Genomic DNA, 23,231 nt, shown 5'->3' with positions numbered 1-23,231 from the left:
ACACAAAATAGTAATCTGGAGCTATAGGAATTTCAGAACAAATTCTGAGTAATATTTGTGGCTTCTTGGGTATTTTATGACATTAGAGTGATAAAAGGCTTCATCAGTAAAATAACCTCAATCAGATGGTTATGAGTTTAGAATGAAAACACCCTCCCATCTCCTAGTATATTCCAGGGTATAAATAGCAGTACTCTCTTTAAATGGACCAGTCCAGTACCCCTAGGTATTAGAGTATACTTTTTTAAAAAATAAAGTTTATTGTACTGGTTTTGGGATTGCCTATTTACGTTTGCTTAAAAAAAATACTGTTTTGAATTGTGAATAGGCTATAATCACTAATATTAGTAATAAAAAAATTTAAATATTCATAAAAAACTGGGTTGAAAACATGCTCTGAGGCCGCCTGGGTCCTGGGGAATCTGGTCAACGTATAACTTGAACAATCAGTTCTTGAGTAATGTACACGTTTCAGTCTGAAAGAGTGAAAACTGGCTTTCTTTCAATAATAATTCTTAGAAAGTAGAAATACCTTGTATGTGGAGGGGGCCTGTGTTACAGTTCTTTCACAAAACGAATACCATGCTGCCAATTCCATTATCAAGGTTGACAAGATGTGCCTCCTTTTCTTCAGAAAGTTGCCGTTCCTCTTCCACCTTTGCATTTGCCCACAGCTTAAGCTTTGTACCTGGGAAGTCCTTGCATGGAAATATCCTGTTAGCCAAAAGCCTGGACACTCAAGGATTCATTCTTTCCGCCCACATCCCTGGAGCGCCCCCTTCATGCAAGACCCTGGGCTCAGCGCAGGTCGGGAGGGACCCACCAGTCAGCCAGAGGATGTTAAAATATTACAGAACAACTACTATTGGAAGAATAGAATCCATCAGCCAGAGGTAGTCCCTGCTCCGAGGGGCACCTGTGCAGCCAGGGAAGGGCCCGACTGCCCTGAAATACAGCATGGCGGCTGCACAGTCGACGAGCCTGCAGTTACTACGACGGCGAGAAGGTCGAGGACCAGAGCCCATCACCGCGGTCTCCCTTCCGTCAGGTCCCCGTCCCCACCTGCCCCCCCCCCCCCTCCGGCAAGCCCTCGGTCTAGAGAAATGGAGCCCTAGAGCTGGATGCAGAACTCGCACTCCCAACGCGGAGGATGTCAGGGCGCAGGGGGGCCGGAAAGAGGGGAGCCGATGCCCAGGCAGCCCAGGGACGGGGCCCCACGACCCCTGTCGGCTCTACAGCAAACAGGAAGGCGGCGGGGATGAGCTCGGCCCCCAGAACAGGTCTCACTCGGGGCGCGGGGCGGTCCTCGCCGTCGGACTAGGTCCGCGCCGGGCGGTCGGGGCCAGGGCTTAGGGGGGCGTGCTCTCCGCGAAGCCCCGCCCCCTGGCCCCGCCCCCCGGGCGCGCGAGCCCATCCCGCGCGGCGCCAACCCTTTCCCGGGTCATCGCCCCGCCCCTCTTCCGGCCCGCGAGCCCCCGGCGCTACCTCAGGGCTGCGCTCGCCGCTCGCGCCCGTCAGCCCGCCCGACGACGCGGGAGCCGCGCGAGCCGCTCCGGGCTTTGCTGCCGAGAAGCCGCCCCCTGAGGCGGAGCCCGTGGTTCCCCGCCCGGAGTTGGTCGGAGCCGCCGAGTCTACGGCCCCAGAGCGGCGGCGGCGGCGGTGAGGAGACCGGGCCGGGGGAGGCGGGCATGTTGGGGCTGAGGGCTTCGGGGTGAGGGGGCCCGGGCGGCCCCCGCGGCCACGTCGATGGCTCGTTGGGGAGGAGTGCGGGGTCGAGCCGGGTTGCATCGGCTCCGGCTCGGCGCGAAGCAAGGGTCGGGGGCCGCGGGGGCGGCCGGCGAGGTATCCGGGAGGGGGGGGGCCGGCGGGACCGGGACCGGGACCCGGACCGGGACCGGGACGGAGGAGACGCCGCCTCCCGGCTGCTGCCACGTTTCCACCGCGCGGCGCCTTCCTCCTCGGGGCGAGCGGCCGCCCTGCCCCTTCGCACCCCCTGCCGCCCCCTCCCGCGCCCGCCGGCCCGCGTTCTGGAGCCCGAGACCCCGGCTGTCCGAAGGGTCGCGCCGGGGGGAGCCCGGCCCTCGAACCAGGCCCCTCAGAGACGGGACCCGGCCGGGGGGCGGGCGGGCAGGCCCGGGGGCGCCCCCTGCCCGGCGGTTGGGGGGGATGGGCCCGGCCCCCCGAACTCGGGGAGAGCCCCGATTGCTGAAGTTGGACGCGCCCGCAGGCCGGTCCCCGAGGAGCGGGAGGCTCGGGCGGGGGCGGGGGTCGCGGCCGCGGGCTCCGAGGGGCCGGCCCGCCCCCTCGCCCCGACCGGAGGGGGGCGCCCCGCGCCGCCGCCTCGGCTCCCGGGGTCTCCGGGCGCCTCCCGCTCCCACGCCCCCCCCGCGGCCGCCGCCTCCACCTGGGGAACGTCCGGCGGGAGAGAGACGGTGTCCAGAAACGGTCGCGAGGGAGGGACCCGGCCGAAGTTACCGGCTCGGGGAGGGCCGCGCACGCCCCCGCCAGCCGGCCCCGCGGACCCCGCGGAACAAAGTGCAACTCGCGGCGACGACGTCCCGGGGTGACATCACCGGGCGGCCTCGGACACGGAGCTCTGGGTCCGCGGGTGGGAGGAGGAGGCCCGGCGGCCACGCCGCCGCCTCCAGGTGCCCGGGCCCGAGGGGCCCTGCCGGCCGCCGGCCTCCCGCTCCCGGACGGCCCGCCCGCCCGGTCCCCCCGGAATACTGCCCGGTGGGGAGGCTCGCGTTTCAGCTCTTCCAGGCAGCGCTCCTTCAAGCCGATCCCGAAAAAAAAGTAATTCCATATGACTCATCCCGTGTTACCACCAACAGCAGCCACTAAGTGGTTCCTTCCTTCCTTTTATTTTTGATACGGAACAGAGCGAACATAAAAGGGGAAAACAAAAATCCCCGGCTCTGATAGGTAGCACCCAGTCGGCCAATTCAATGAATGAGGAGGAGGACCTGGTTACCAGTTCGGCACATCTCCCGAGTGTGGTTCCTGGTTTTGTTTGGTGGGACCAGAGGCTAAGGGGGTGCCATCAGCAACTTTTATCCCAAACCATATATTAAATTGCATGGGGCCCTGACCGGTGTGGCTCAGTGGATAGATCATCAGCCTGCGGACTGAAGGGTCCCAGGTTCGAATCCGGTCAAGGGCATGTGCCTTGGTTGCAGGCACATCCCCAGTAGGGGGTGTGCAGGAGGCAGCTGATCGATGTTTCTCTCTCATCGATGTTTCTAACTCTCTATCCCTCTCCCTTCCTCTCTGTAAAAAAAATCAATAAAACATTTAAAAAAATAAATAAATTGCGTTGGGTTTTCCCTTCCATCATAACACGGGTTGTGTGTAAATAGAGCTTTATACAGTGGAAGTGGCTCCCATGTATTTCTTTGAGGAGGAGGCTGCCCAGCGGTGGTGGAGGGCTGGGTGGAGGTGTGTGCCTGCACCTGGGCCTGGTGGCTGGCCATGGAGAGTGGCTTTGGCATTCTAGGGTTCCGGGGCTTGGGTGTCTTCCCGTCCAGGATCAGGGTGGCTATGGCGCCAGCACCCCTCTCAGATAACTATATAGCATTTATTTCACAGTGAGAGCCCTTGTTTGAATGTGCACAAGAAGCAAAGGACTCATATTATGAAGAGGGACTTTTAAGAGTGGGTTTAAGAAAAGAGAAAAGGAAGCTAACAGAATCACCTTTACTTTTTGAATGTGTGAGAGCACAAACTATCAGGTTAGTCGGGTTTATACGAAACAGCAGAGGCTCTAAGTCTTTAATAATTGGCTATTTAGTAAATGCAGCATCTGAATAACTCCAAGTTACAGCAGCCAAATGAATGAGCTCATCGCATAAAGACAGAATATACATCGAAACAACCCCAGGACAAGGTTGTTTTTGCCTTTATGGATTAATCAATGATAAATCAGATCTGCCATTTAAAGACTCCTCCTTGAGGCACTTCCTAAATGCAGCTAAATTTCTATTTCTTTTAGTTTGATTTTCTATAGATGACCCAGAGTTCTCTTCCACTTATATATGTTCTGATAGACACACTCTTTTTTTTGTTTTGTTTTGCATATCATTTAGATTCCTGAAAGAATGCTTACTGACACTCCATACTGGATTTTTTTCTTTAGTATAGCAGCTTTATGGAAATAAAATTTACATACAATTCTTATATTTAAAATGTAGTTTGTTGGATTTCGTATATTCAGGGAGTTGTACAGCCGTTACCACAGTCGATTTTAGGATATTTTCATAAGCTCAAAAAGAAACCCTGTACTCATTGACATCACTCCTCTCCCTCAGTCCCTCATGCCCCTAAGCCACTAATCTACCTGTTCTGGACATTTTATATAAATGGAATTATATAATTTTGTTCTTTTTGACTTGCTTCTTTCTCTTAGCATAATGTATTCAAGGTTCACCCGTATTGTAATGTATATCAGTACGTCATTCTTTTTGTTGCTGAATAACATTCCATTGCATATATATTCCACACTTTGTCCATTCATCAGTTGGTGGACGTGTTTCCACTTTTTGGCTGTTACGAACAATGCTGCTGTGGGCATTTGTGTACGAGTTTTCATGGACATACGTTTTCTTTCTCTTGGGTATGTAGCTAGGAGTAGAATTGCTGGGTCATATGGTAACCCTATGTGTAACCTTTTAGGAATGCCAAACTTTTCTATAATGGCTCTACAATACCGAATTTTAAAGTATTGTGTTTTAAAATTCAAATTATTTCACAGACTTTTAAACTTAAGTTATTGCAACTAAATGTTGACACATTGAGTAAAAACTATATAGTGGTATTATTATAGTACCTCTCTTTGATATTTCTGATTTTATTTTAACCAATAAGAATAACTTGATGTGTTCTCTTTACTGAATTTTTTCAAAGAGCTAAGTGATAAGATTTCTAACCGTATTTTATAAGGTCTTTATGGCATAAAGTAGTGATTGTTCTCTACTCCAGATATGAGCCAATGAAACAAGATAAAATTGGAAGGACAAAGGGGAGCTGCAAGGAGGAATATTTTGCAGAGCTTTATCTTCCAGTTTTTATGTTTTGTTTTGAGAAAAACTATTTTATCTTTGCAGGAAAGATGAAGAACGAAATTGCTGCCGTTGTCTTCTTTTTCACAAGGCTAGTTCGAAAACATGATAAGTTGAAAAAAGAAGCAGTTGAGAGGTTTGCTGAGAAATTGACTCTGATTCTTCAAGAAAAATATAAAAATCACTGGTATCCTGAAAAACCTTCAAAAGGACAGGCCTACAGGTAAAGGATTAGATTGGACTAAGTGAAGAAGCTGATCAGCTCCTGAAATGAGTACAAAGCCAAAGGACTGCAGGGTGTCCAGTCCATGCCTTTCATAGTTTATCTGCAAAATACAGAACTCTGGGGTGTCTTGGTATTTGTTTCCTTACTTATTTGAAAATACATGTATTTGTTGTAGAGTCCCCCTGGCTGGACTTGGGAGCTCCCAAAAGTTAGTCTACCAGGAGTTAGTCTTCTTGTAGTTATAGTTTGACTCCTGATTGAGTGTGTTCTCTCTATATCACAGGTACTTGGGGGTTTTCAAAATTCTGGGGGACCACCAAAACTGTCATCTATAAAGGTGCATGGTAGGAGTTGAGGGAAATGAGTCTCCTTGAATCTAAAAGTAAATTATATGTTACATGTTTTTTCAAAAAATTAATTTTATAGCAAACAGGAACTAAGCTTATTAGACACCTAATTCGTTCTTGACACAGGAAGAATTGCACTTATACTACACATAATTCTTTATTGTAGAAGCCAATGTAACTATTTTATAGATGAAGGTAACTTACCTAAGATCCACAACTGGTAAATATTAGCTCTGAGATTTGAACTCAGGTCTAACTGACCCTAAATCCTTATGGGCTTTCTGTATACCACAGTGTGACCACTACCTTGGCTCTGAGGGAGAAGGTAATTTTCACTTGAAGCTGTCCTTTGTACTTTGGTTTGAAGTTACATTTACAGCTTAAAGGAAAGAAGAGCAGACTCCTACAGAACATGTCCTAGCATGCTCACTCCCTAGTATTGATGTGACCGCTCAGGAACCTAGGTTGAGAATGTTCTGCTAAACTCGTCTGTCAAAACTTGCCCCATTTGTGGATGTGGCCACAAAAAAGAAAAGTGGAACAGTTGTGGCTATCATGATTACAGAAATTCTTTTACTTATGCATATTGCTGCCCCCAAAGTTTCTTCCACTAATCAGCACTTCTGTGACATAAAAATTGAGTTCTTGTAAGTACAAGACTATTGAAAGAATCAACAAGGGAAGTGAAAATATGATTTGTTTATTTCTCATTTGCTAAAAGCCAAATGAGCCTGTGTCTATTGAAAAAGAAAAGAATCAAAGTGGTCGATGTATTTTCTCTTTCAATTTTACCCAAAGAGGTTTCCTGGTAAATTGGAAAATGTGGTGAATTAAAGTAGAAATGTGGATGTTCTATATAAAGTAGACTCAAGTTATTTTTTATCTTGTCACTTGATTCTCTTAGTTGTTTTTTGCACATCTTCATTATGGATAGAGTGAACAGTTTTTGTGTGTTAGAACTGTTGAGGCTTACACTGATGTAATTGACATTGGATGAAGGTATATGGAAGTGCTAAGCCACCGTACTATTACTGAAAAAGGAGACACTGTCAAGTAAATGCTTAAAGGTCAGACAGTGTATAATTTTATTTCCATTACTTCTAAAAACTTGAAGGGGAAAAGTTAGCCAAACAGGATTAAATTGGCATGTGATCAGAAGTGTCATTATTAAGTCATTTTTAAGCCATCTTTGAAGTAGAAAACTATTAGACTTAATGGTGGGTCGTTACTATTATAAAAATGAATAGATTGTAGGATTAACCAGTTTGTATACTCTTCGATCCATAGATTAGGTTGGACATGTTCTTTTTCTTCTAAAGTGCTTATAAATTAAAATTGTTTCTCTGCAATATATACAAGTAAGATGCTTTTGGAGGACAATTTGGCATTATCAAGATCTGGAAAAATATTCATACTCTTGAACAGTGTCTCCTAAAAATATATTCTAGAAACATCATCAGAAATGCGTACAAATATGTATGAATATGGATGTTTCTTACACTTTATAATTGGAAACTAAACTGGTAACAATAAGTAGTTGATAGACTATTTTTATGCAACTTTAAAAGGAAATCCTGTATTTGATGAGTGGTTAATGGATAAGTAGTCACAGTATAGAGAGTGAAAAACAGCAAAAAATATGTAAGATATGTTAATTTTGTTGAAGCAGAATCTCTAAACTATATTTACATATATATTTTTTTAAGCTTAGAACCTACATCACTCTTCTTGTACATAACAAAAACACATAATTATCTAAGATCTCTCCTTACCCTTAACTCCTTTTGATTCTAGGGCACATGGGACTTTTGAATTAACCTAAACAACATTAGAATGTATAACAGACCATCTTATAGAAAGGAGCAAAGAGCATCTTACATGCTGTAAAATAATTTTTTCCACTTTAAATTTGCTAAATTGTTAATGATGTTATGATAGGTACAGACAGAATAGGGTGCTATTTAATAAAAATGAACTTTGGAGTCTGGTGGTCTGGATTAACCCATTTTTTAGCTGTGATGTTAGGCAAGTTATTTAAATTCTCTTTGCCTCCTTTCTTAAAATGGGGGAAATAGTATCTAACTCAGGGAAATTATGAAAATTAAGAGTTAATACGTGCAAAGGATTTAGGAAATTGTCTGTTGCACAGTAAACCTTCAGAAAGAGTTGTTAATTACAGTTGACCCTTGAATAACAGGCGGGGTTAGGAGTGTTGACCTATGCAAAGTCAAAAAATCTGTGTATACTTTTTTACTTCCCCAAAATTTTTAAGTTGCCCCTCAGTGTCCCTGGGGGAGGGGTTCCAAGACCCTGCTGAGATACCAACATCTGCAGTTGCTCAAGTTCCTTATGTAAAATGACATAGATCATAGCATACAGTTGGCCCACTTATCCACAGACTCCCAACCACAGATCAAAAATAGTGTACAGGTACTTACTGAAAAAAATTTGCATATAAGTGGACATGAACGATTCCAACCCTTTTTGTTCTAGGGTCTACACTGTATTATTATTTAGATATGCATGTTAGCTGTTACCAACAAAATTTTTTCACTTTTTAAAGGGAAATACAAATCAACTAATAATTTCTTTTAAAAACTTTAAATGGCACATTATTCTATTTAATGTCATTGCATTTATGGTATAATTACTATTTGTCATTTACATTGTATTTTCTATATTTTATTTATTTACTTTTGGTTAGTTCTCACCAGAGGATATTTTTTCCATTGCTCTTCAGAGAGTGGAAAGGAGGGAGGATAAGAGGGAGAGAGGGACAGAGGAGAGAGAGAAACATCGATCTGAGACATATTGATTGGCTGCCTCCCACATTAATCCTGAGGTGGTGATCGAGCCTGCAATCCAGGTGTGGGGAATTGACCAGGAATTGAACCTTGACCCTTTGGTGCCCAGGTCGGCACTCTATCCATTGAGCCACACCAGCCAGGTGTATTTTCTATATTTAGAACTTTTGAGTCTGAGGAAGAGGTAAAAAGACTTAATCTAAATTCACCCAATAAATAAGTTACTGGCACTAATACTAAAACCTGGGTTATCTTAATTGATTTCTTAGTTGTTGGCAATAAATACTTTCATTGTAGCTACCTTTTTTCTGTAAGCAGAATGCTTATTTTAACATGTATTTTTGCATTTGTACTAGGAGCCATTTTTGAAAAATTCTGTCCAGTAGATATATTTGTTAGGTTAAAAAATAATGGAACAGAAGTCTATTGTTTTAGAAATCTTTTCACTTATTTTGCCAGCTATTAAAAATAAAGAAAACCCTTGCATAACAGAAGTTAAATGAAATAAGCCAATAGCACTTTTGGGTTATATTTTAATCTTAAGTATGTGATATGAATGGTTCAGTGTCCTTGACTGATTCTACTTTTCTAGAAAAGTTATAGGTAAGGCAAAGGACATAATTTTTAACACTTATTTTATTACCTGGGATGTATAAGGTCATGACAGATCAAAATTTGTCATAAAAATTTCTAAATACTATTTGAAATACTGGTTGAGGTCTTTTGTTGAGAGGTTTTGCTAATATGTAAACGTGGCCTATTAAAACTTTTGCCTTCAGAGCTCTAAGTAATTTCATGCAACTTTAATACTCCTTACTCATTTAAACACATTAAGTGCCATGTCAGTCACCGGTGACTGACACTATACCTTCAGTCTGGAAGACAAAACAGGCTTGGCGCTTAACGTGTTAATGTACATGTTAGATTAGTGTTTTCTAGGTAAAATGAAGTAGAGCCAGTTCTAATGATTTCCCTGGGCTCACACAGATGCCCTTTTCTTTTTACCAAGCTGGGTAGTCTTGTTGATGCTGCCTTTTTGCCTTTAGTTCATATTTATTATCTGTGTAGGATAGATACACTCTGGAGTTCTTTGCCAGGGTATTTTTTTTTTTTGTAATTCATGTTGGCAAATACTGAAAGATATAACAAGGCTTATGATTATTATTCAAGTAAAGCTATTAACATTATTCCACTTTGTTGTAGGTGCATTCGTGTCAATAAGTTTCAGAGAGTTGATCCTGACGTCTTGAAAGCCTGTGAGAATAGCTGCATTTTGTACAGTGATCTGGGCTTGCCAAAGGAACTCACTCTGTGGGTGGACCCATGTGAGGTGTGCTGTCGGTGAGTTTTTGAATTTGGTGGCTGAACTGATTACCATGCTGGAATTGACATAATGAAATTCTTTCAGATACTGCCTGCTTGTGTATTTTTATGGCCAGAAGTTGGTTGCTTGACTTTTCAGATGTGGATTTTGTAAAGTACTTTTCGGGAGGTGATAGTGAGTGATAGTGAAGGACTGGTTACCTTCTTGTTTTGTAGCTAAAGAAACTCATAAACTGATTGGACAGGGTTTTTCTAAAGCTTTGCCAACAAGTTTATTATGGATCAAGAAGTAAAATTTAGAGACCTCGACTCCTGAAGGTTAATTATCGTCTTTCATTGTTGGTGCCCTTGTCTTTCTCCTCTTCAAATTAGGAAAGAAGCTAATCCCAAATAATACTGGATAACTTTTGGTTGGTCTCTGTTTTTGTTTGTTTCTACCCTTGCCTCCCTTTTTGATTTTTAAGTGATATTTTCATGGTTTTGTTTTCATAATGGAAATTATTTTTTGTACCCAAATGAGCAGAATTGTAAAAGGTGAGTGTTAGGTCTGAAATTTAATTGTACTTTGTTCATTCTAAAAACATTCATTGTGAGCCAGGCATTCTTAGTGGTGGTTTTTTAAAAATGAAAGTGCCATTTGTCTTTCAGGTAGTTCAAAATGTAATAAATTAGAAGAAAGAATAAGCAGCTTACAACAGTATGGTTTGTGCTACAACAGAAATATGTACAAAATGCAGTCAGTTGATGGCACAATAGAGAAAATTACTGCTCTGCTGAGTGCTGAGAAGACTATTGAGTAGGTGGTACTTGAGCTGATTGGGGAAGAGGGGGTTGCAGTTAACTAGATGACAAGATGGGAAGGACATTTCCAGGCAGGAGGAACAGGATGAACAGATGCTTGGAACCCTCTGTGAATAATTTTCTACAGTTGTTCCTTTAGGGTATTCTCTTTAATTTTGAGGTACAGTTCACCTGTCGACTGTAGTAGAGATGCTTTAGGATGCAATCCTAATAAATTTCAAAGATACATATTATTAATAATACCTTTGACCTGATCTCCAACAATGAAAGTGGAGGTAAAGACATGTTGTGCCAAAAAAAATACATGGTTTTTCTTTCATTGAATTGTCTGGACTGCCCTGGAGCTGCCTGTTTATAAGCTATTGCTTTGGGAAATCAGGCATAGGTAGTAGATTCTCTGACACTCCCTTCTTCTCAGTTAGGAAAAGGAAGAGCAAGACATCTCAATTTTTGATCCAAGAAGGTCAAACAATTTAGATTCTGGGACTAAGTAAGGACTCAAGTGAGACCAGGGTCAGACTTTAAAGACTGGCCACTGGACCCTTGTAGAAGAGCTCAGTATACAAGAAATAACTCGCACAAAGTTACTATATTGAATTGCTTGCATTTTTATTATGCCCACATTTAGATCCTGATTGACTCTTATTTTAACACAGTTCTTTAAGTAGTTGTGTAGTTTAGTTTTCAACTAATAAAAAATTATAAGCATCATTTGAAAGGTTGTTCATACTATTCAAGCTACAAAATAAAAAAGGTCATATAGTTTCACATAGAGGTGGAAGCAAAAAAACTGAAGAGTTAGTACAAGTGTATTAAATGAATGTTTAATACAATGATCTTATATCATTAAGGGAAAGTTTCTATGTCCAAAGATGTTTAAGAAGTTCTGTAATTATATAAACGTTTTGGACATAATTATTTGAAATGTTTAAACTAAATCTTGGCACCTGAAGATAAAAGCTTTAGTTATGTGGACATTCTGCTTAAGTGGGTACTTCATTACTTGGCCAGATAATGAAAAATTACTGTGCTTTCATCTGGTTAATATAAGAAAATCTTTACATTCAGTAGCCTTCTAATTTATATGTGATTAAAATTTTGCCAAATGTTGGCTGTGATGTGATTTTTTTTTTCTTCACATCACCTTCAGAATGTAGTGATTCAATGATAATAGAACTCCCAAAACGAAAGATGAGTAGAGGTTATACTGTAAGTTAATAGAGAAGATTGAGATAGTGATTAGTGCTTGTGGATCAAAACTGGAAAGAAATATTCTAAAAATTAAAACACATGTGATCTAGCAGTTATAGAATTGAATAAATATATGAGTCATTAAAAATAATTACTAAATAACTAATAACTGGAGACTAGCTAAGGTTATGAAAAAATTGAAATGCACTGAAAGAGAACATTCTTCAGAGTCAGAATTACTCTATCAGGATAAAGTATTGGAAGGATGCCAAGTGTTATATACTTTAAAAGTTTATTACTTAGTGAAATATTTGAGAGGATACAGAATAGATAATAGATCTTTCGAATAAGGAGAATCTGGCAGCTTTATTATCTACTCAGTATATTTCTATACCTTTAAAAAATAATGGAGTGTGGAATCTCAGAGGGAAGGTTGAGGAGGGTGGGAGGTAATCAACCAAAGACCTTGTATGCATATATGCATAACCCAGGGGCAAAGACAGGGTGCTGAAGGCTGGGGAGGAGGGTCTGGAGGGGTCAATGGGGAAAAAAGGGGGACATGTAATACTTTAAACAATAAAGAATTGTTTAAATTAAATTGGTGATGAGATAGGGGTAGAAGCAAAAAAAATAATAATTTCTATGATCCTTTCTTTTCCTGATAAAGAGCATTAGATACTATTGATTTGTTTCAAATTAACTAAATTGGCCTTATTGTTTTAGTAGTGTGTCATTGAAAAATAGAAAGTTTAAAAATTGTTCACTACTAATTCTAAGGAATTAACTACACATTCTAATGTTACTGTAATATAGAAAACAGCTCCACTTACCATGAAGAGAGCACTCATACCAAAATACTACAAAGGGAAAGTTACAGAACCTAATTGAAATTGCATGTCAAAGAAATCTGAGTTAATACAGCTGATCCTTCAATCGTTAGATGTCTGCCCTTGATTTAGGTTTCTGCTTCTACAAAGACAGATTTTTCTCCAATTTCTTGCCTTTCTGTTTTGCTTGAATTTTGACTCCATTAATGGGCAAAACTGAAGGGTAGGCCTAAGCCCATTGTTAATATTTACATTAACCTATGAATTAACCTTTTATTGTATCAAGATTTACTTAATCTTTAAATGCTTGAGAGGACAGAAAGGTAAATTTCCATTGCTAAAACCCTATGCTAAGTAAACTTGAAATTATAATACATGAATTCTGTATCATGAGGAACTTGGCCCAGATGTTCAGGCATCCTGTATAATAAAAGGGTAATATGCAAATTGACCTTAACAGCAGAACTACTGGGAATGACTGGTCACTATGACACACACTGACCACCAGGGGGCAGATGCTCAATGCAGGAGCTGCCACCTGGTGGTCAGTGCGCTCCCACAGGGGGGGTTCTGCCCAGCCACAAGCCAGGCTGACGGCTGCCAGCACAGTGGTGGTCGATGGAGCCTCGCCTGCCTCAGCAGCGCTAAGGATGTCCGACTGCAGCTTAGGCCTGCTCCCTGCTTGCAAGTGGACATCCCTTGAGGGCTCCCAGGCTGCCAGAGGGATGTCTGACTGCTAGCTTAGGCCCGATCCCCTGGGGAGCAGGCCTAAGCCTGCAGGTGGGCATTCCCCGAGGGGTCCCAGACTGCGAGAGGGCATAGGCTGGGCTGAAGGACCCCCCCCCCCCCCCCCCCCGCCGCCAGTGCACAAATTTTTGTGCACTGGGCCTCTAGTCCTATATAATAAAAGGGTAATATGCAAATAGGCCAAATGGCAGAACAACCAGCCAACCAATCAAAGCATAATATGCTAATGATATGCTAAGGCTGCTCAACTGCTTGCTATGACATGCACTGACCACCAGGGGGCAGACAGTCAACTGGTCGACCAGTTGCTATGATGTGCACTTACCACAAGGGAGCAGATGTTCCGACCAGTAGGTTAGCTTGCTGCTGGGGTCTGGCCGATTGGGACTGAGCAAGCCCAGCCCAGTGGTGCACCGGTGGGGTCCCTCAGCGTGGCCTGCACCCTCTCGCAATCCAAGATCCCTCGGGGGATGTCAGAAAGCCGGTTTCAGCCTGATCCTGCAGGCCACTCCCCTTGGGAGGGCGCCAGATGCAGGGCTCATGGCTGGTGAGTGCTGCTGTGGCAGCGTGAGCCTCTCCCTGTTGGGACTGATTGGGCACAAGCCTGCGGCAGGCACCGCGGGGCTAGGATGAGTGGGAGCGGCAGGTAGGAGCTGCAGGCAGCGTTGTACTGCGGGTTTTGGCCCGATCCCTCAAGGCCACCCAGAGGGACCCCACCATGCATGAATTTGTGCACCAGGCCTCTAGTCTATATATATAAAAGCCTAAGCAACCAGCTGGTAGCTATGACGTGCACTGACCACCAGGGGGCAGACATTCAACACAGGAGCGGAAACCACAGGCATAGAAACATGGAACAGATGGATGAATTTCAGAGGGAAGGGGGGAGGCAGAGTGGAGGAAGAGATTAACCAAAGATCTTATATGCATACTAGAGGCTGGGTTCACAGATTCGTGCATCAGTGGGGTCCCTCGGTCTGGCCTGCAGGGATCGGGCTGAAAATGGCCCTTGGCCTGGCCTGCGGGGATTGGGCCGAAACCGGCTCTCCAACATCCCCCAAGCGGTCCTGGATTGCCAGAGGTCGCAGGCCAGGCTGAGGGACCCCACCAGTGCACGAATCCATGCACCGGGCCTCTAGTATTTATACTAAGAAGAATCACCAGCCCAAGACTAACCAGTATCCAATCAGCTCCAGTTTCCTGACCCCGCAGATAGGAAACTGAGGCCTAGAGAGACTAAATGACTTGCCCCTAGCCACAGAGCTAGTTAATGGCAGAGCCAGAACCTGAACAAGTCCAATGCTCTTTCTGCCATCCTGTAGCAGCTCCTTTTATGAGGTAAACTGAAAAAGAATAGAAAAGGGCCGAAACAGGTTTGGCTCAGTGGATAGAGCGTCGGCCTGTGGACTGAAGGGTCCCAGGTTCGATTCCGGTCAAGGGCATGTACCTGGGTTGTGGGCACATCCCCAGTAGGAGATGTGCAGGAGGCAGCTGATCGATGTTTCTCTCTCATCGATGTTTCTAACTCTCTATCTCTCTCCCTTCCTCTCTGTAAAAAATCAATAAAATATATTAAAAAAAAAAAAAAAGAATAGAAAAGGGAGTTATCCACCATATTTAGGTAGCATTTATGGCTCAACTTAGTCTGTGTGAACAGAAGATAGAACAACTATATAAAGACACAGAACTCACCTATAAGACTACTTAATTTCTATACAGACTTTCAAAGGCTTTATTGCAGTTAGGACTTTTACCTTATTATAGACTAGAAGTCTGGTGCACAAAATTCCCTTGGACTGGTTACTGTAGTAACTCCTGGGCTCAAAGATCGAACCTCACATGGGACATATAAGGTTCTTCCCCCCTCCTTTCTTATTGTTTTCCTATTCCCTTTGGGCTTTCTTCTTCTCCTTCTGGATGAAGGGCTTCCTTCCCTTTTTTTGTAAATATAGACCTTTTGCTGTTCCAGGTCCCTCATTCTATGGAAATGTACCTGTTGCAGCTTTTCAGCCCCCCTATTCTTTTTTTTTTTTTTTTTAATATATTTTATTGATTTTTTTACAGAGAGGAAGGGAGAGGGATAGCGAGTTAGAAACATTGATGAGAGAGAAACATCGATTCAGCTGCCTCTTGCACGGCCCCACTGGGGATGTGCCCGCAACCCAGGTACATGCCCTTGACCGGAATCGAACCCGGGACCCTTGAGTCTGCAGGCCGATGCTCTATCTGCTGAGCCAAACCAGCTAGACAGCCCCCCTATTCTATGGAAATATACCTTCTGCTGTTCTGCAGCCCTGTGCTTCTTCCATGGTCCCCTTGATTTCTAAAATTTCCTAAAACCTGTCTTTTTCACCCCTAAAAATTCCTATTTCAGCTGGAACAAAAAATTGATATTTCTCTTTCCCTTCCCCTCTCTCTAAAACCAATCAATAAAGGAAATTTGTTTTAAAAATCATGCTTTGGAAGGATAAAAAGGCTTATTTGTTTTACTTTTTAAAAAACATGAAAATGAGTGGTGAGCAATTATCATAGGAATCTGTATGAGGTAAGTAGTATAATTCAAGCAAAACCCCTTTATTTCCTCAACAATAGGTGTGTTGTTTTTTTTTAACCTCAGCAGTTGCCTCAGTTCTTATTTTTGTCAATGTGGATATAGGAAACACAGGCCCCTTTTTTATTAATCATGGTAAAATTAAAATTCATAGGAAATGTCTAGTTGATTTGTGACTTGAATTATTGGGAACTATATTACAGGGTCAGTTAAAAATACATTGGAAAATTTTACTGTATTGCCACTTTAATGGTACATACAAAATGTAATCAAAACAATGAATTTCTCTTAACTTTTTATTAGGCAATAGAAAAGAAAATTGGGAAAGAGAATAGACCAGGAATAGAATTGTGGCCTGCCTGTGGGCAGGGAGCTGGATTGGGATACTATATATATGTAGGGTCAAGTTCTGGGAGGGTTCCTTCTTTGCATTGGACCACTGACATGCCCAGACTAGTTTAATTGTTTTTATGGATATTTCTTGCTTTGTTGCTATGACTTCAAGCTTTTGTAAGATTTTTATTTACTTTTTTTTAATTCTTAGGTATGGAGAAAAAAACAATGCATTTATTGTTGCCAGCTTTGAAAATGAGGATGAGAACAAGGATGAGATCTCTAAGAAAGTTACCAGGGCCCTTGATAAGGTTACCTCTGATTATCATTCAGGATCGTCTTCTTCAGATGAAGAAACAAGTAAGGAAGTAGAGGTGAAATCCAGTTCGGTGACTGCAACTCCAAGCCCCATGTACCAGGTAATCATGAAATAGCATATTGAAGGTCCCTGAGCAGGGCATGCCAAATCAATCCATGTTGCTCTGGTTTCTCTGATTTGAGATTCTGGATTACAGTTCTTGCCTTTCCACACAAAGTGGCTCCTCTGAGATATAAATAGGCATCCTGAGTCACTTTATCAAAGGTCTGCTTTACTATTCAATAAGTCGGATAAACATGTTTCAACGAGTGTGGCAAAGAAGAGAAAAAAAGAACGTGGTGATAAAACATTCTGATATTTTAAAAATTCTTTTATTAAAATATAACAACTCATTTTTGTAGTCTTTAACATTTCCGATTTGTATCTTTGGGTTCAACTTTCTTGTTCTCTGCTTTTCTATAATTTAAATTATATTTTAGTTAATTTTTCATTCAAGCCATAACAATATCTCCTTTGCTTTAAGTTGAACAGTTACATAGCTACCATGCATGCACTTATAACATGTTTAACTATTTACTATTTATACTCTACACTAGTGGCCCATTGCACGAAGATTCGCGCAATAGGCCTTCCTTCCCCTGGCTGCCGGTACCCGGTTTTCCTCCGGCATCTGGGACCCAGGCCTTTGGTCCAGCCGCAGCAGCAAGGCTTGGCTTCTCCGTCCTGGCTGCTCCCAGACCCTCCTTTTTTTTTTCCCAGCTCCTCGAGCAGAGGCCTGGGTTGCCCCCGGGGACCCAGGCCCCCAGCCCCTCCTTGAGTGGGGTACAGGGCCGGCGGGAAGCTTGGCTTCCTCCGTTGCCGGGAGCAATCCAAGCCTCCTGCTCGTTCCAGCTCCATGGCCGCTGCCACCTTCAGTCGTCTTCAGTTTTCGCTCTGTGCCTGCGTATGCAAATTAACCGCCATCTTTGTTTGTTAATTTGCATGGTCACTCTGATTGGCTGGTGGGTGTAGCAGAGTGGCGGAGTGATAGTTAATTTGCATGTTTCTCTTTTATTAGTGTAGATGCCAAAGAACATTTAATATATTTATAAAAATTGTTAACAACAGTACTTCTCAACAGAAAAAATATTTTAAAGTAAAAATAAAAAAATTTAAATCATTTGAGTTGAGCCTTATTATATACATGAACATTTTCTAATTTTGAGCACAGTTGACCCTTGAACAACATGTAGATTTTTTTCAGTAAATGCCCATGCTGTTTTCAATCCGAGATTGGGAGTTAGAAGATGTAGAGGGCTCACTATGCATTAATCTGCACTATTTTAGATAGAGGACTTAAGCATCTGCAGATTTTGGTATCTCTCGGGTTCCTGGAACCAATCCCCTGCAGATACCAAGGGAAACCAATGTGGTTAAGCTTTTGGGGAGTCAAAAGCTAATAAATCGATTTTTGAGTGGTCGGTGCACCTAACCCCTGTCGTTCAAGGGCTTAACTGTATGCTTTTTAAATTATTTTTTTTAAATGTATTTTCATTGATTTCAGAGAGGAAGGGAGAGATAGAAACATCAACGATGAGAGGGAATCATTGATTGGCTGCCTCCTACATACCCCCTACTGGGATCGAGCCCGTAACCCAGGCTTGTGCCCTTGACCAGAATTGAACTCGGGACCCTTCAGTCCACTGGCCAACACTCAATCCACTGAGCCAAACCGGCTAGGGCAACTGTATGCTTTTAAATACACATATTTTTTATTAATTTGGTCTTAATTAGACTTAATGAAACATACCAGGTTCACGGGAGAGTCATATTTGGACTGAAATGAAAATTTAGACCTTAAAGAGTAAGAAATCAGAGTTTTGAGTTTGAAAAACTAAACCTTTAAATTCAGCATACACTTATATAATGAACATTCTTTCAGTATAACTTAATTTCTTATTCTATTTTTCAGTTGAATTATCCTTCCTAGGTTTAAGAGGAAGAATAGTTCTGAAGATTATTACATTTTAGGGACATATGTATACATGTGTAATAGGTAACTTGTGCACCTGCTTTTAAAAACAAACAGTATAAGAGTATAATAGTGACAAGTCTTCCTTCAACCACTAGTCCTGTGCCCTCCCATGGAGAAACTCATTACCAGTTATTTTTATATTTTTTCTGAGAGATTTCCCATATAGATAAATTAATGTAATGGCTGTATTTCAGGGACATTTCTAAGACCTTTGCCTTAAATATGTTGGGCTTTTTTTTTTCTTTGCATGATATATATTATATACTGTAAATTACTATTGTTAAATTACATGGGATTCATTTGAATATGTGGCAATTTTATATCAGAATTTTGTTGTTTCTCAACAAAGCAAAAATGTAAGTCTCAAATTTAACTGATTGCTTCTAATATTTTACAAGTAAGTTGACTTTTAATTTTTAAATTTTATTTTAAAATTGTATTTATTTCCCCCCATGTTGAGAGACTGTATCAGGAAATGAAAGTCTCTTTTGTATTTTAAGTAAAACATTTCTCTTTGACATTGTAGCCATTAACAAAAAATTTCATGAACAGAGAAGCCTGTTTGTACACCATTGTGTAGGCCTCTGGTGCAAGTGGCCAATTTTAATCTTTCCTTCCTATCTACTTTTTTTTTAATTTAATTTTTTATTTATTGATTTGAGAGAGAGAAGAAGGGGGAGAAAGAGAGAAGAGAGACAGACATCAATTTGTTGTTCCACTTACTCTTATGCATTCATTAGTTGAGTCTTGTATGTGCCCTGAACGGGGATTGGACCTGCACCATGGTGCATTGGTAGGCCCCTCCAGACAACTGAGCCTACCCTATGTGCCCTGACAGGGTCGAACCCTCAGCCTTGGTGTATTGGGATATTGCTCTAACCAACTGAGCTACCTTCCCAGGGCCCTATCTACTTTTTCATCTTGAACCTCGCATTGCCAAGATAAAAGATTTATCAAAGTAAGGATAATAATTCTTAGCTTGGGGTCTTTGTTTCTGAGGAGTCTGTATTTTCTGAAAGGTACCTTCAGTGATAACTCTCCACTAATTAAGAAGTGAAGATTATGTCATTTCTCCCCAAATTGATCTATAGATTCAACTCAATATCAATCAAAATCCCAAAAGACAAATAGATTCTAAAACTTACAAGAGAATCAACTTGGAGGCCTCACATAAAGCCATTATATTTATCAAAGTGTGGTAATGGTTTAAAGATACATAGATATATTCATGTAACAGAATAGAGAGTACAGAAATACATCAACAGATGAACAGTCTTTTCTTGTGTTTTTTGTATCCCCTGGAAGAAGTCTTTGCCTACCCCAAATAATAAAGGTACCTCCTTACAAGCTTCCATTCATTCTGTGTTTTGATTTTTCCTGGTTGCCTCAGAGTGCTGTGTTTATTAATTCTCATTTATTCAGAAAACACTGATTAATTACTTATCATATATAAGGTTTTTAACATATAGGGTTGGGCCAAAATAGGTTAACAGGTGTTCATACTGAAAATAACGCAATAATACTATCTAATAAAGAGGTAATATACGAATTGACAATCACTCCAACACAGAGATGGCTGCCCCCATGTGGTCAAAGATGACCAGCAGGGGAGGGCAGTTGTGGGGACCAGGCCTGCAGGGGAGGGCAGTTGGGGGCAACCAGGCTGGCAAGGGAGGGCAATTAAGGGGGACCAGGCTGGCAGGGGAGGGCAGTTGGGGGCAGTCAGGCCGGCAGGGGAGCAGTTAGGCATTGATCACGCTGGCAGGGGAGTGGTTAGGGGGATGATCAGGCTGGCAGGCAGGCGAGTGGTTGGGAGCCAGCAGTCCTGGATTGTGAGAGGGATGTCAGACTGCCCTCAAGGGGTCCCAGTTTGGAGAGGGTGCAGGCTGGGCTGAAGGACACGGACACACAGACACACACACACACACACACACACACACACACACCCCATGCACAAATGTCATGCACCGGGCCTCTAGTTAATAAATAATACAAGAATAAACTTGGTTTCATACTCACAACTGTAAACCTACTTTTGGCCCACCCTGTATTTAGACTGGACCATAGGAATATCATTCTTAGGGTTGTGGGTGAGTGATTTTGTTTTTCTTTAATGAGGAATCTAGAAACTCAATTAGTTTTACATAACACATGATTAATTTTTCTTCTGAATTAACTTAGTGTTTTTTCTTTCCTACAGATTTCAGAATTGATATTCCCACCTCTTCCAATGTGGCACCCTTTGCCCAGAAAAAAGCCAGGGATGTACCGAGGGAATGGCCATCAGTGTCACTACCCTCCGCCTGTTCCATTTGGTTATCCACATCAGGGAAGGAAGAATAATAAACCATACCGCCCAATTCCAGTAACATGGGTACCTCCTCCTGGAATGCATTGTGACCGGAATCACTGGATTAATCCTCACATGTTAGCACCTCACTAGCTGCTTTTGGTTCTATTGGTGTTGAGAGAAGGTAGAATAAGCCTGACTGCATATTAAAAGTTCATACTCATAGTAGTAAAGTTAGATGGGTTAAACCATCAAACTTATTTTTATAGAGACGTTATTGAGAATAATCTTTCTAAAAAATATATGCACTTTAGATATGTTGGTATAGTTTGAGAAATTTTATTAAAGTTAGTCAAGTGCCTGAGTTTTTAATATTGGATTTGAGTATTTATATATTGTGCATCAACTCTGTTGCATACGAGAACAGTGTAGGAGTGGGCGATCTGTTATAATAGCACCTTTGAGCATTTACTTTATGGAGAGTATGTAAGTTATTTATACGCAGGGAAATATATTTTATGTTATTGTTTAGAAGAATTGTGTGAAATCATGTAGTTGCAAATAAAAAGTAGTTTGAGGCATGACAATGTGTGCTTCTGTTCTGTGCATAAAAAACAAGAGAGAAAGAGTAAAGGGCATGTTTCACTTCACTGTTTAATTAAATATTTAGCAAAGAAAAAACTATAATTTTTAATTTTCCTTTAAAAATCAACTTTTAACACTTGGGTTGCGGGTGAATTTCCCGACAAAATATAAGATGGCGCGTTAAAATGCCTATATCTTTTGAAGTATGGGTTCGATTGAAATGAAATATTTGGTAACACGCAGTTACAATCGGCCCGAGTTTACACGTTTCCCGCACTCCACCGCAAATCTATATGAACCGAGTTTAAGACGGCTCCCGCGGAGTACGTGCAATTCACGAGAGCCGACTTAACTCGTTTCCCACAACCCAAGTGTTAAAAACCATACTTTTCCCAAAGTCTACAGTGTCAAAATCTACACTAATAAAAGGGAAACATGGTAATTAGCGTACGACCGCTACCCTTTTCATTGGCTAATCAGTGAGTATATGCAAATTAACTGTCAGCCAAGATGGCGGCCGGCAGCCAGGCAGCTGATGCAAACAGGGAGGCTTGCTTCCTTCAGTGACAGAGGACTCCAACGTTCCCCGCCCGCCTCTGAGCTTCAGTTGGAAAGATAGTAACATTTATAGAAGATAAACAGAAGCCCAGAAACCTCCTGTCAGTCAGGCGGGATCTCAGAGCTGGAGTCGCAACATTGTTTCAAATACAGAAAACAAAGGCCAGAAACCTGCTTTCAGCCGAGCCTCAGAGAGAAAGCCGGCTCTCAGCTCCAGTGACAGCCATAGAAGGTAAATAAATGCCAGAATAAAAAAAAAAGAAAAAAAGGAGAGGTTTGGAGCTCCAGTCACCCGCCAGCCTGAAAACGGCCCTCAGCCCCTCACCCAGACTGGCCAGGCACCCCAGTGGGGACCCCCACCCTGAAGCAACAAGATGGCCGCTAATTTGCATACTGAAGGCAGGCGGCAGCGGGCAAGGCTGTCTGCGGTCTGGGACCCGGATCTGTGACCCTGCCGGGCGGGATCAGCGTGACAGGAGGCAGCACCCAAACCCCCTGATCGCTCTGCAGCTCTGTGTGTGACAGGGGGCAGCACCCCAACCCCCCCCCCCCCCCCCCCCGGGCCCTGCTCTATGTGAGACGGGGTAGAGCCATACCTCCCCATCGGCCCTGCTCTGTGTGTGACAGGGTGTGGTGCCCCAACTCCCCCCCCCACGGACCCTGCTCTGTGTGTGACAGGGGGTGGTGCCCCAACTCCCCTATTGGCCCTGCTCTGTGCGTGACAGGGGGGAGCTCCTCAACCCTCTGATGGGCCCTGCTCTGTGTGTGACAGGGGGCAGCGCCCCAACCCCCTGATCGGCCCTGCTCTGTGCGTGGCAGGGGGTGGCGCCACAACCTCCCCATCGACCCTGCCTTGAGTGTGACGGGGCAGTGCCCCAACCCCCCAATCGGCCCTACCCTGAACGTGACTAGGGGTGGCATCACAACCTCCCCATCCGCCCTGCTCTGTGCATGACAGGGGGCGGCGCCCCAACTCCCCAATCGGCCCTGCTCTGAGCCCGACCAGGCGCTGCACCTAGGGATTGGGCCTTCCCTCTGCCACCCGGGAGCAGGCCTAAGCCAGCAGGTCGTTATCTCCTGAGGGGTCCCAGACTGCGAGAGGGCACAGGCCAGGCTGAGGGACCCCCTCTCCCCCGCCCCAAGTGCACAAATTTTTGTGCACCGGGCCTCTAGTATGCTTATAAAAGAATAAAATTTGTTAGTAGTAGCTCATTGAAAATATAAACATAATAAAACATCTTTCAAATTATTAAAGTCA

General features: G+C 43.1%; 1 protein-coding gene across 2 annotated transcripts; it reads left to right on the top strand.

The window, feature by feature from the left end:
- Positions 1–1,482: 1,482 nt before the first annotated feature.
- BTG3 (BTG anti-proliferation factor 3) lies at positions 1,483–21,411 on the top strand. 2 transcript variants are annotated; one of them, XM_070406985.1, is made up of 5 exons: positions 1,483–1,659; positions 5,108–5,280; positions 9,638–9,775; positions 16,419–16,626; positions 20,741–21,411. In XM_070406985.1, the coding sequence occupies exons 2-5, from the start codon at positions 5,108–5,110 to the stop codon at positions 20,981–20,983; spliced, it is 762 nt and encodes a 253-aa protein (XP_070263086.1). In that variant the 5' UTR covers positions 1,483–1,659; the 3' UTR covers positions 20,984–21,411. The 2 variants fall into 2 exon arrangements, with proteins under 2 accessions (XP_070263086.1, XP_070263085.1); XM_070406984.1 differs by having other exon boundaries at positions 5,103–5,280.
- The last annotated feature ends 1,820 nt before the right edge of the window (positions 21,412–23,231 follow it).

The sequence above is a fragment of the Myotis yumanensis genome, unplaced genomic scaffold (assembly GCF_028538775.1).
Source record: "Myotis yumanensis isolate MYYU_CA2020_CCGP unplaced genomic scaffold, mMyoYum1.0.hap1 SCAF_2, whole genome shotgun sequence".
Lineage (NCBI taxonomy): Eukaryota > Metazoa > Chordata > Mammalia > Chiroptera > Vespertilionidae > Myotis > Myotis yumanensis.
This window is presented reverse-complemented; position numbering and strand designations above follow the sequence as displayed.